Source organism: Neoarius graeffei, chromosome 2, assembly GCF_027579695.1.
Source record: "Neoarius graeffei isolate fNeoGra1 chromosome 2, fNeoGra1.pri, whole genome shotgun sequence".
Lineage (NCBI taxonomy): Eukaryota > Metazoa > Chordata > Actinopteri > Siluriformes > Ariidae > Neoarius > Neoarius graeffei.
In genome coordinates this window covers 18,177,484-18,189,595 of record NC_083570.1, presented here as the reverse complement: position 1 = coordinate 18,189,595, position 12,112 = coordinate 18,177,484, and the positions used below count along the sequence as shown (strand labels likewise).

Below are 12,112 nucleotides of genomic sequence, written 5' to 3'. Positions count from 1 at the left end.
TACTACTACTACAACGACTAATAATAATAATATTTAACATATTGTAAAATTACTACTACTACTACTACGACAACAACTACTACTAATAATAATATTTAATAGATATTGTAAAATTACTACTACTACAACTACTATTACTACTACTACTAATATTAAACATATATTGTAAAATTACTACTACTACTACAACTACTACTATGACTAATAATAATATTTAATAGATATTGTAAAATTACTACTACTACAACTACTACTGATAATATTTAATAGATATTGTAAAATTACTACGACTACTACAACTACTACTAACAATAATATTTAACACATTGTAAAATTACTACTCCTACTACTACTAATATTTAATACATATTGTAACATTTCTACTACTAATAATGTTTTGTAAAAGTAATAATAATAATGTAAAATTACTGCTACTACTAGTAATAATTTACAAAACGTATTATTATTATTATTATTCACACATTTTTAAAAGTTCCTCTTTGACATCTTGAACTTAATTAAATGCATAAACAAACAAACAAATAAATAGAAAGAAAGAAAGAAAGAAAGAAAGAAAGAAAAGTAAAAAAAAACGTGGTGGTTTTTTTTTTTTTTCTGTCGCAAAAAGCTTCAGCGCACGCGATGACGCAGCGTAACCCGGAAGTGATTCTCCGCCACTCACATGTGGACGGGCACTTTAACACTGACGGGGAACGTGCTCGCTCATGTTGTTGTCATCCTCCATCCCGGACGATCTGATGCGGCGGTGAGCTTCTGATTCCCGGCGGCACCGGATTTACAAACCGGTAAAAAACAAAGCGAAGCAAAGCAAAGCGAAACAATAAATAAACCCCAAAGCGCGCACGTGTTTCCGGAGACGGCTGCGTTTCCCCCGTGCGCGCGCGGCTAAATGACGGCATGGAGACGGTGGAGCTGAGCGTGGCGGCGCTGAGCAGCGTCTCCGCGCACAGCCACAGCCACAGCGCGCGCGACCTCGGACACTACCTCAACAAACAGGTGAGCGCGCGCGCACACAACCAGCAGCGCAATCATTGCCATAGTAACCTCATCGCGCGCGCGGGGTCCGTTAATGTTAGCTAACACTGCTGCTGCTGCTGCTGCTCTCCAGACTAGCATTTACATCACTTCCAGGTTTATAACTTACTATATTACAAACATTTATGCAAGAAAGTCTTTCATATTTGCCAGCAATAATATATTTACATAAAAATACATCATTTAAGAATAAAAAACAACCACCTGAGCGTATCCTTTCTGAAGGTAGCTAAGTTTAGCTAGCTTGTTTCCTGACCCAGCTACCGTAGGTTGTCTGTCTAACTTCACCTCAGGACCTTTTTTTTTTTCCTTTTAACAAGTCTTGTTTCTTTTTATAATTCGGACAAAACGAATTTTTAGTCACTTTGTGTGTTTTGTTCTTTGCTGCTAATATGACACACAAACGTCCATTTCACCAGTGTATTAATTATTTCTTCAGACATGGAGCCAACAGGACCGACAAGCCATCTTGTGCTGTCTGGCTCAGCTCTTGATCGAGAAGGAATGCACGCTCCTGGTTGCCCGGCATCTTCGTCCAATCGTGCTCGACCTGCTGGAGAGGAACGCTGAGCGAATCAAGAAGGACGCTCGTCTCCACCATGACCTCCATGAGAGACTGTGTGTGGCGCTCAGCAAGCTCCTTAACATCAGCCCTGATGCTCAGGCGTAAGTGGGATGGATTGATTTTTATTTTTAAATCCGCCGTGACACTGTTCAATACGTTTCCTCTCCACCTCGTTCAGGTTTGCGGCGAGGTACTTCACCAGCGCGCCGCCCGTCTTTCAGAGACTCTTCTTCACCAGTGAAGAGGCCGCTTCGATCCAGTACGGCCCCAGGCGCATGAAGCTGCGCGACCTGATGGGGGCCACGCTCCGCTTCCTTCAGAGCGACTGCGAGAAGTTCCGAGTGCTGTGGGACTGGAGCGTGTGCATCTCGCAGCTCCTCACGAGCGACGTCATGGTCCGAGGGTACGGCTCTGAAACGGACCCAATGTTTATTCGCTGAATTGATTTGTCTGGCTACCCATAATCCACCTTTCTTTCATTTTTCTTTCATTTTGATTAGTTACACAGCACAGTGCCTTGCGTTGGTGTCCCACATGACTGACAACCAGAAAACGATCTTCCTCAGGAAGGTTCTGTCCAGTGAAGAGATCCTACACCTAAAAATGAAGTACTTGCATTTCTTTTTCTTTTTGACATCGTTTAAGTGCGCTCTTCGGGTCTTTCAAGAAGAACTGAAGGCAAATTTTCTTGTTTATTAATTAAATGTCGGAATGCGTTTTTGACAACTATTTTGTCACTGCTATAGCAAGTTATGAGCGTTTTGAAATACACGATCGGTCCATATGTCAAAGCAATGGCCGTGAGCAAGATCGTAGGACGGAAGTAAAACGTACAGAGGAAATCAAAGTGACCAACCCTGTGTCCGAAACCGCTCACTCGTTCACTACTCCCTATATAGGGAATTACTATATAGAGGACTAATACATTGAGCTCATTGGTAAAAATAAAAAAAAAACGCTTTCGGACACTACTCCGCCACGCTGGTATTTACGCCATTACTGTTGCACAATTAAAGCGTGCCAGATCAGTCGGCTGGTGGGTTTTTAAAATAATAAATACACACGTATTTTTTTGTGATAAATCCAGATTATACTGAGCGTATTTCCCACATTTAATAAATCCAAAGTTCCTGCATCTTTCAGTTCTTTTAAATCAAGGCTGAATCCTTTCTTTCTTCTTTGCCGCTGCGTTTTATTCAATCAAATTTGAGATTTTAATTTGATTTCTTTCAGCGCGACCTATGTTGCTTTGGTTAGTGACCATCGGTCGTACACTACTTTTCGTGATGTATTGTAGGATACTGTGAGTACACTATATAGTGTGAAAATAATCCTCACTAATGGGCCTTTTCCACTACCCTTTTTCAGCTCGCTTCAGCCTGACACGGCTCGCTTCAGCCTGACACGGCTCGCGTTTCGACTACCTCAGAGCAGCACGACTCAGCTCGCTTCAGCCCTACTCAGCACCCAAAACTCGCACGGTTTTGGAGTAGGGCTGAAGCGAGCCAAACCGAGCTGAGTGGGGCTAGGGGCGTGAGCAGACACTCCCCTGTGCACTGATTGGTGAGGAGGAGTGTCCTCACATGCCCACACACACCCCACGAGCATGCTGGGATCTGTAAACCCGGAAGAAGAATAATTACGAATTACGAGAATTTCTGAACAAGCCACAGCACCAAGACCAGCAACACTAACGACTCCATGTCCTCCATGTTTATTGTTTACTCTCCGGGTCGTGAGACTACCGCTTAAAAGCTCACTGATGTCACTGTTTGCGCCGCCTAACGACATCACGTGACGTCCACCCACTTTCGCTAACTCCACCCAATGTGTCCACCCACTTCCAGCCAGCACGGTTCAGCGCGGTTGTAGTCGAAATGCAACTCCAACAGCCCCGCTCAGCTCGACTCAGCCCAACTCGGCACCGCACGGCTCAGCCCAAGTCAGCCGCGTTGGTAGTGGAAAAGCGGCATAAGGTTTCGGACAGCGCTACAAAATGGCGTCGTCACTCTATAGTGCTCTATATAGTGAGTAGGGAGCGATTTCGGATACGGGGGTTGTCAAAAGACGCGCACGCCGTCTTTCGAATGCTGACGTAATCAAGCCGGAAGTTTTGCTTGTTTTGATAGCCATCAGGGAAGTTTGGAAAGTAATTGTCATTTCAACTCGTTTTTGCGCAATGTTTCGTTTGGAGAGCAGTTTTCAAAATGGCAGCGCCGACACTTGATGTTTCGAAGTCTCGCACAAGTCTCGTGAAGATCGCGCGGATCAAACGAACTCAGTTCAACATGGCGAAAAACCGAATAGGCCGATAAGTATGATATTTAATCGCAGTTATGCCGCTTTTCCAGTACAAACGCGGCTGAGTCGGGCTGAGCCGTGCCGTGCTGAGTTGGGTTGAGTCGAGCTGAGTGGGGTTGTTGGAGTTGCATTTCGACTACAACCGCGCTGAACCGTGCTGGCTGGAAGTGGGTGGACACATTGGGTGGAGTTAGCGAAAGTGGGTGGACGTCACGTGATGTCGTTAAGCAGCGCAAGCAGTGACATCAGTGATCTTTTAAGCGGTAGTCTCACGACCCGGAGAGTAAACAATAAACGTGGAGGACATGGTGTCGTTAGTGTTGCTGGTCTTGGTGCTGTGGCTTGTTGTCACCGACAACGCCAACAGATACTGGCAAGAGCGTATAGATGAGGCGAGGCGCATAAGGCTTCAGAAATTCTCGTAATTCGCAATTCTTCTTCCTCCGGGTTTACGGTGTTTACAGATCCCAGCGTGCTCGCGGGGCGTGTGTGGGCATGTGAGGACACTCCTCCTCACCAATCAGTGCACAGGGGAGTGTCTGCTCACGCCCCCAGCCTCACTCGGCTCGGTTTGGCTCGCTTCAGCCCCACTCCAAAACCGTGCGAGTTTTAGGGGCTAAGCAGGGCTGAAGCGAGCTGAGTCGTGCCGTTCTTTGGTAGTCGAAACGCGAGCCGTGTCGGGCTGAAGCGAGCTGAAGTGAGCTGAAAAAGGGTAGTGGAAAAGGGCCATTAGTTGCCAATACGAGTCACGATATATAAAACCGAAAACGTAATTGAGTAACACGTTAACTAAAATAAAGCAAGTTTAAAAAGGACTTCAGGTCCCCTTTAATATACTGTCTTTCCACGTCAGGTCGTTAGAGGAGACTCAGCAGCTGGAGGTTGAGAGGGCGCTGGTTTTAGCCAATCAGGGCTCTGTGATGTGGCAGCTGGAGAAAGGAAATAAGCTCAGCAAAGGTCAGATGGGGTCCGAAGACCTTTCGCAGTGCATCACTGCAGTGTGTGGTGTGATCTTGCCCAGGTTGATGCCTCTACAGGAAGAGCAGGTATTCCTAAAAACTGACGATGATGATGACATGTTGATTAATTTCCCATAACGGGGTATCTGATGAAACTTGAGTCGATGGTTGGCTGTGAACGAGGTTCTTGCTTTGTAGACGTCTTTGAAAAGCCTGGTGCTGGTGGACTCGACATGTCGACACCTCAGGCGGCTCGCCATGGCCGTCGCGTCCCAGAAGCCCGTTCTCCTGGAAGGGCCTGTTGGATGTGGGAAAACGGCTCTGGTCGAATATCTAGCAGCTGCGACGGGGCACTACAAATCGCCCAACATCCTCAAGGTTCAGCTGGGAGATCAGACAGACAGCAAGGTGAGGCTTCATTTCGTTTTATAGACTGTATAATCTGACATGAGTCCTGAAATGTTTGTGTGAATCTCTTTTTTTTTTTTTTTTTTTTTTTTTTTTTTTTTTGGGGGGGGGAGCCTTAATCATGTCCCAGAGTCCCTTGCAGGGTTTCCCATACATAGACCATTGTGTGGCGCAGCGCCACACAATCAGACTCGCGATTTTGAAAAAAAAAAAATCCGTTGCGTATCGTTCCGTTCATTCATAGTGCTCTTTCTTCTTGTTCATGCGCGTGCGCACACACCCACACACAGAGAGAGACGGAGAGGCGTGTCCACAGGCCTGCCGCTGCGCATATACCCAGACTGCAAGTAGGCCTCTTAGGCTAATTAAAAATAACGCAGCCTTCCCAATTCGCCTTCCGACCCCTTATTTTAAAAGGTAGCCTACGTCGTGCTCATGATGAGCTTTATCATAGCCTTCTTGGCTTACAGGAAACGGACATCCCTGAGTCAGGCTATAAACCAATTTTGATGCAGACAGTAGCAGCTTGACGCGAGGAACCGGCCTTATTGCATTATCCCGTTTATCCCGCTTCAGCATTCATGCAAGTTATTAATAATGGCTTGACATTCACAATAAATAAGGATTTCCCACTAGCCTAAATAAAATGTTATACTCGCGGGGATGCCTAGTTGATGCTATCTGAAGCATAAAATCTGAATATTTTAAGAAACATCTTTATTAGCTTTATTGGCGAAGTAGATAAACCATCACTGCATCACTGATACGCACACACACTGGCAGCTGATTTGCCCACTCCTCCTCTCCACGCATACTGCTTGAGGGCTATCAAGAGGAAAACCCAGTGCTGCGTGATATTTAGCACAGAGAAGACGGTCAACGATATCTGGAGTCTACCAAAGGTTAGTATGATGTACTGTGCTCAAACACACCTGCCCAGTATGCAATTCAGAAAAGGTAGCCGTATGCTAGCTTTATGAACTGCTAGCCTTATAATCAAGGCCATTCATAGTCATGGGTGGTTCAGGAGTCAGATGAAGGAGTTCCTAAAAAGCAACCAGGTATGTAGCCATGTGTGAATATGCATGTGTGTGTGTTGGGTGAGTAGGGTGGGGGATGTCGATTTTATGTGTGTGTGTGTGTGTGGTGATCTTAAGTGGGTTGGGGGATGGGGGTTGTTAATTTTGAGTGTGTGTGTTTGAATTAGGCTACATCCACATGACAACGGCAACGAGATGTTATTTAAAAATATATCGCGTCCAAATGGGCAACGATCAGTAAAATATCAGGTCCATATGGCAACGCAACACTTGCTGAAAACGATGCAATACACATGCCACACCTCTAGGGGTGCTGTAAGACGGTCCCTTCGGAGACACCAGAACAATAGAAGAAGTAAGGACGCATGCGCATAAACTATTATGCGCGAGACTTCATATTAGCCACAAAGTCAGGAAAATCTGTTTGTAAAATTACATTATAATGACCAAATACAATGAAAAGTATTTTTCCAGTCTCACCTGTGAAAGGTAATCCCATGTGATCTCGTTTGGACGGTAAACCTGTTGGTACAGTTAAACGCAGCACATGAACGAGGCATCTTTATTCTCCGCTTTGACCCATCCAATATGGCGGCGAGGATGACGTATGATTCTACGCGGAAGGCGGCGTCTTTAATGGTCTGGAATAAATTGAATGCTACACGTTGATGGATTAATTTGTTCTTCTACGCCCTTTTTGAGGAATGTATTGTAGGACTTAAACCAACATCTGAAGAGGTGAGATCGCTCCTTTTTTTCCCTATTTTTGCTGGCGGGATTGACTCTATTGTCTGGCTATTCTCTCTCTCTCTCTCACTTTGCACCATTACACAATAAATATTCACAGTGAAAATATTTTGTAAGCGCGTTTCATGAACCAAGTTATAGGATTTGTTGACAACTCGCATCGAGTTCATTACACTTCTACCCGGCGTGAAGCACTCACAGTCATGTGGTTGTGATGTCATCGTAAACAAATCCGTTCTACTCATCCAGACGACTTCGCAACAGCAACGTTGCCAGATCTTTCCACTCTGGAACCCGTTCTCAAAAGATTGCGTTTTGGGTACCCAAAACGCCGGTGCCGTGTGGACGCCAGGCCGAAACGATAAACAGTTGTATCGGATTCACCTGAATCTGTTGCCGTGTGGACAGGGCCTTAGTGGGTGTGCGTGTGTGTTCGTGACAGTATGTTTATTATGTAGAGCAGGTGTAAAGAAAGGTAGGTAATGTCTGACCATTTTTATTAATTTTACTAATTTTATATTTAGTGGATGAATGGATATGTGGATGGACATTGACATATGGTTAGTTATGTATCTGTATATTGGCTGTATTTTAGATTAAACGAATGGCCTGGATGAATGGATAGGCTGCTTTTTAAAATAAAAATAGTTATTTATATATTATTTTAAAAGCCCTTCTAGGGACGGGCATTGGAAATTAGCCTATGGCTATAAATGTTATGATGCCTACTGTTAGGCTGTTGTACAGCCTGCATGATATGTATCTGTCCCTATCAAATAAACCATAACTAACTAACTAATGTTATCAATATTGAACATCCAGCTGTCAGCCCATAACGTTGGAAACGCAGCAAACAATGTGATAAAGATATGGGCATCCTACAGTAGCCTAGGCTAATAATAACTTCGTATTTATTTGACTATTATAATTTCATTGACTCTCAGTGTTTGCTGCTTTGACCCAGATGAGTATTGAACCTCCAGCTTGTTTTTTGTAATTTATTCCTTGAATGTCAACTAAAGAATGATTGAAAGATTGCCACCATAAAGGCAAAAAACTAAGGTAAAAACTAAACTTTAACTTCAATTTTGGTGAGTAATTTTCATAAATTTAAAAGACAAGTTTTCCACCAACATCAAGCCCAGCAAACTAATGGCCTGCGCTGTAATGTAAAGTTGGGTCGAGGAATGAAACCAGGCAGGGTTCTGGTAAAAATTGTTTTAGCTGTCTTCTCTTAAAGAACTTAAAAGAATTTAGATTGAACTGAATAATCTCAAATGCTTCTTGTAGCTTTAAAATAGTCCCAGCAGGTGACTCTGAAGAAAAATACTGTGTGTTTGAACACCGCCTGCTGTAAACACTTTGCATACACCCCAATGACCGACTCCACCGACCGCCATGACACCACCGCGCACGATTCCCTCATCGGCACAGTGGAGCACCACAAATTGCTACCTGGTCTGTGGGAAACACTGCCTTGTGTATCATAGTTCCTGACTTTTTTTTTTTTATTTCTCGCTGCAGATGTTGCTCGGGATGTATCGATGCACAGACGTCCCTGGCAAGTTTGTGTGGCAGCCAGGGTCCCTCACTCAGGCCGTATCCAAGGGGTACTGGATCCTCCTGGAGGACATTGATCACGCACCGCTGGATGTTGTAAGTGTTCTGCCGGATCACTCGTCATCTAGCACTTTTTATGTGTGGTTCCCCCCCTCCCCTCACGCTCTCATGTGCACTCTTCAGATATCCGTGCTGCTGCCGCTGATGGAGAACAAGAAGCTGACCATTCCAGGCCGGGAGGACTGCATTCAGGTTGCACCTGGCTTCCAGTTCTTCGCTACAAGACGGTAAGATCCTGATTCAAACTCGGTAATATTTGGGGAAGCCATAGCCTAATGGTTAGAGAAGTAGTTTCAGGACCAAAAGGTTGCCGGTTTGATTCCCTGGATCTGCAGCAATAACTGAAGTGCGCTTGAGCAAGGCACCTAATCCCCATCTGCTCCCCAGGCTACCCTGGATACATTGTACGTCACTTTGGATAAGAGAGTCTGCTAAATGTAATGGTAATAGCGTATAATTGGTGAATCTAGGACAGAAAGAAATGGCGCCCTTTTAGAGGCTGCTACTGGCTGAAGTACTGAAATTTGTGAGATTTGTTTTTATTCTCTTTACAAAGTACTAAAGATATATATTTTAAAACGAGAAGATTCAAGGTTTCTAGTGGTGTTACTTGAATGTTTCTAGCACGAAAACTCGCGGCGCTTTTAGATGTGTGTTTACTAATGCCGCTTTTCCACTACAAACGCGGCTGAGTCGGGCTGAGCCGTGCTGTGCTGAGTTGGGCTGAGTCGAGCTGAGCGGGGCTGTTGGAGTTGCATTTCGACTACAACCGCGCTGAACCGTGCTGGCTGGAAGTGGGTGGACACATTGGGTGGAGTTAGCGAAAGTGGGTGGACGTCACGTGATGTCGTTAAGCAGCGCAAACAGTGACATCAGTGAGCTTTTAAGCGGTAGTCTCACGACCCGGAGAGTAAACAATAAACATGGAGGACATGGAGTCGTTAGTGTTGCTGGTCTTGGTGCTGTGGCTTGTTGTCACCGACAACGCCAACAGATACTGGCAAGAGCGTATAGATGAGGCGAGGCGCATAAGGCTTCAGAAATTCTCGTAATTCGTAATTCTTCTTCTTCCGGGTTTACGGTGTTTACAGATCCCAGCATGCTCGCGGGGCGTGTGTGGGCATGTGAGGACACTCCTCCTCACCAATCAGTGCACAGGGGAGTGTCTGCTCATGCCCCTAGCCTCACTCGGCTCGCTTTGGCTCGCTTCAGCCCCACTCCAAAACGGTGCGAGTTTTAGGGGCTAAGCAGGGCTGAAGCGAGCCGAGTCGTGCTGTTCTTTGGTAGTCGAAACGCGAGCCGTGTCGGACTGAAGTGAGCTGAAGCGAGCTGAAAAAGGGTAGTGGAAAAGGGCCATATCAGTCCTAAAAGTCCCCTGTGGGGGGGTCGGCGACCTGGGAGTGTTAAAAGGAGGACGTGTTGGTGTATATCTGTGGTAGCTGATGCACTGCAGTGGCTGAGCTGCATTACTGGAAGATTCAGCACTTGCTATGCAAGATTTGTGTTCGGTGGGCATCACTAAATGCAAATCTAAAGATGAGTTGAGAACGGGGGGGGGAAGCAGCATTAAGGAAACTTTTGAGTTCGCTTTGGCCGACGCAAATGTTTGTCGGTTAAAAAACGTATTAACAAATACTGCCAGGGTTCTCACCAGGATTTTTTTTTAGCGTAATGGGTTATGGCGAGGGAGCGTAGCGACCGAGCGGGGGGATGGTGCGGAGATTTTGAAAAATCATGCCCAAAATTGGCCATATTTGACGTTCCTGGAGGGGATAAATTGCATTTTTTATGTTGTATATCCTTGATGGAAAATTGTTACATCTTTGGATCTTGGCAATGTGTTACCTACTGTTGTATTTCACTGAACTACAAAGGGTGTTGTCAAAAGATATGTAAACTCAGACACAACCAAAGAGATAATGAATGTTTTATTGTATTAAGAAATTAAGAAATGCCTGAGCACATAAATGATTTAAAGCCACAAGGGCGATCACGTTTGGCACATTGGAGCTGAATCCCATGACTAAAATCATATCATTAACCTCATTCTCACCTGTGAATTTCCAGCCTCTGCTCGTCTTCCTCCATCTCCTCCTCTATCTCCAACAGCGGGCTCTCCCCCACTAGGCCTACCTCCATCCTCTGCCCGTTTATCTGCTACCTCCTTTCCTCTGCCTCCTATGTCCTTTCCTTCATCTCCTCCAACCTCTCTTGTGCCTGTCTCCTTATAGAAATATAACGATGGATGGCATGCAGGCAGATTACCAGTGTGTTAATGTTAGCCACAGTGGGATCCAGTAAATTAGCGCTAATTAGGGTATTAGGCAGAAAAAGAAATTTACCAGTCAAAAATAATATTTTATATAATCCTGATAAGCGCCGCAGGTGCGAAGACGAGCGCCGCAGGCGCGAAGTCCCTCTCGGGGGGTCTGGGGGCATGCCCCCCCAGAAAATTTTTGAAATGTAGACTTCATTTCCTGCATTCTAGGACATTTTCAGGGTGAAATGGCGTGTAATTTTTGATCAGAAATATTGCATATTTTTACTTTGTATTTTTTTCAGTTTCACTCCTGAATGTATCAGATGTATGTATGGTGTCTGATTTGGTAACAAAAGTGAAAAGAAAATAAACAACAATGAATTGTATATAATCTTTTGATCTAGTTACAGTATTTAATAAAAAAAAAAACCAACAGTATTCTATTTTACCATACCCCAATGAAACCCCCTTGTTAATCAATGTATCACACATACCTTTTCTGTCTTTTTGTGGAAAAACGAATCAGTTTTTGTCACATTCAATTTGGGGCGTTTGTTGGGATTCATCTTGATCCAGAAGAGTGAGTCAGCAAAAAAAAATGCGGTTCTCCCGCCAAGAAAGAGGAAACTACAACGCAGGGTGTTTGGCAATTTTCGACCAATCAGAATTCGCGATTTATTCAGTCCGCATGTTACAAGATTCAGTGCGGGCCAAAATGGCGGAAACGATGAAATATTCTGATTTTTCATTTCAAGTTTTCAGTATTTTTCGTATTAAACTGTGTTTCTTACGATTTGTAAATGATGGCGGAACCACACACGGACTGGTCATCGGGAGTAGCGGGAGTTTTCCCAGTGGGCCGGTGGTTCAGCGTGGGCCAGCGGAGAAAAAAAAAAAAAAAAAACAGTTGCGCGCTGGCCTTTAATATGATAAGCAATGTTAACAGTTTCTTTAACAAACTGTTAACATTGCTTATCATATTAAAGGCCAGCGCGCAACTGTAATAAGCAATGTTAACAGTTTGTTAAAGAAACTGTTAACATTGCTTATCATATTAAAGGCCAGCGCGCAACTGTAATAAGCAATGTTAACAGTTTGTTAAAGAAACTGTTAACATTGCTTATCATATTAAAGGCCAGCGCGCAACTGTAATAAG

At 44.5% G+C, this 12,112-nt stretch overlaps 1 protein-coding gene across 1 annotated transcript in view; it reads left to right on the top strand.

Moving 5' to 3' along the window:
• The first annotated feature begins 684 nt into the window (after positions 1-684).
• Positions 685-12,112, top strand: part of mdn1 (midasin AAA ATPase 1) — a 149,334-nt gene continuing 137,906 nt past the window's right edge. Inside the window, exons 1-8 of the mRNA XM_060913949.1 lie at positions 685-1,017; positions 1,496-1,722; positions 1,800-2,024; positions 2,122-2,229; positions 4,776-4,968; positions 5,080-5,289; positions 8,601-8,732; positions 8,820-8,923. Of these exons, the coding sequence (XP_060769932.1) occupies positions 919-1,017; positions 1,496-1,722; positions 1,800-2,024; positions 2,122-2,229; positions 4,776-4,968; positions 5,080-5,289; positions 8,601-8,732; positions 8,820-8,923 (1,298 nt within the window). The 5' untranslated portion in view covers positions 685-918. The remainder of the gene's footprint in view (positions 1,018-1,495; positions 1,723-1,799; positions 2,025-2,121; positions 2,230-4,775; positions 4,969-5,079; positions 5,290-8,600; positions 8,733-8,819; positions 8,924-12,112) is intronic.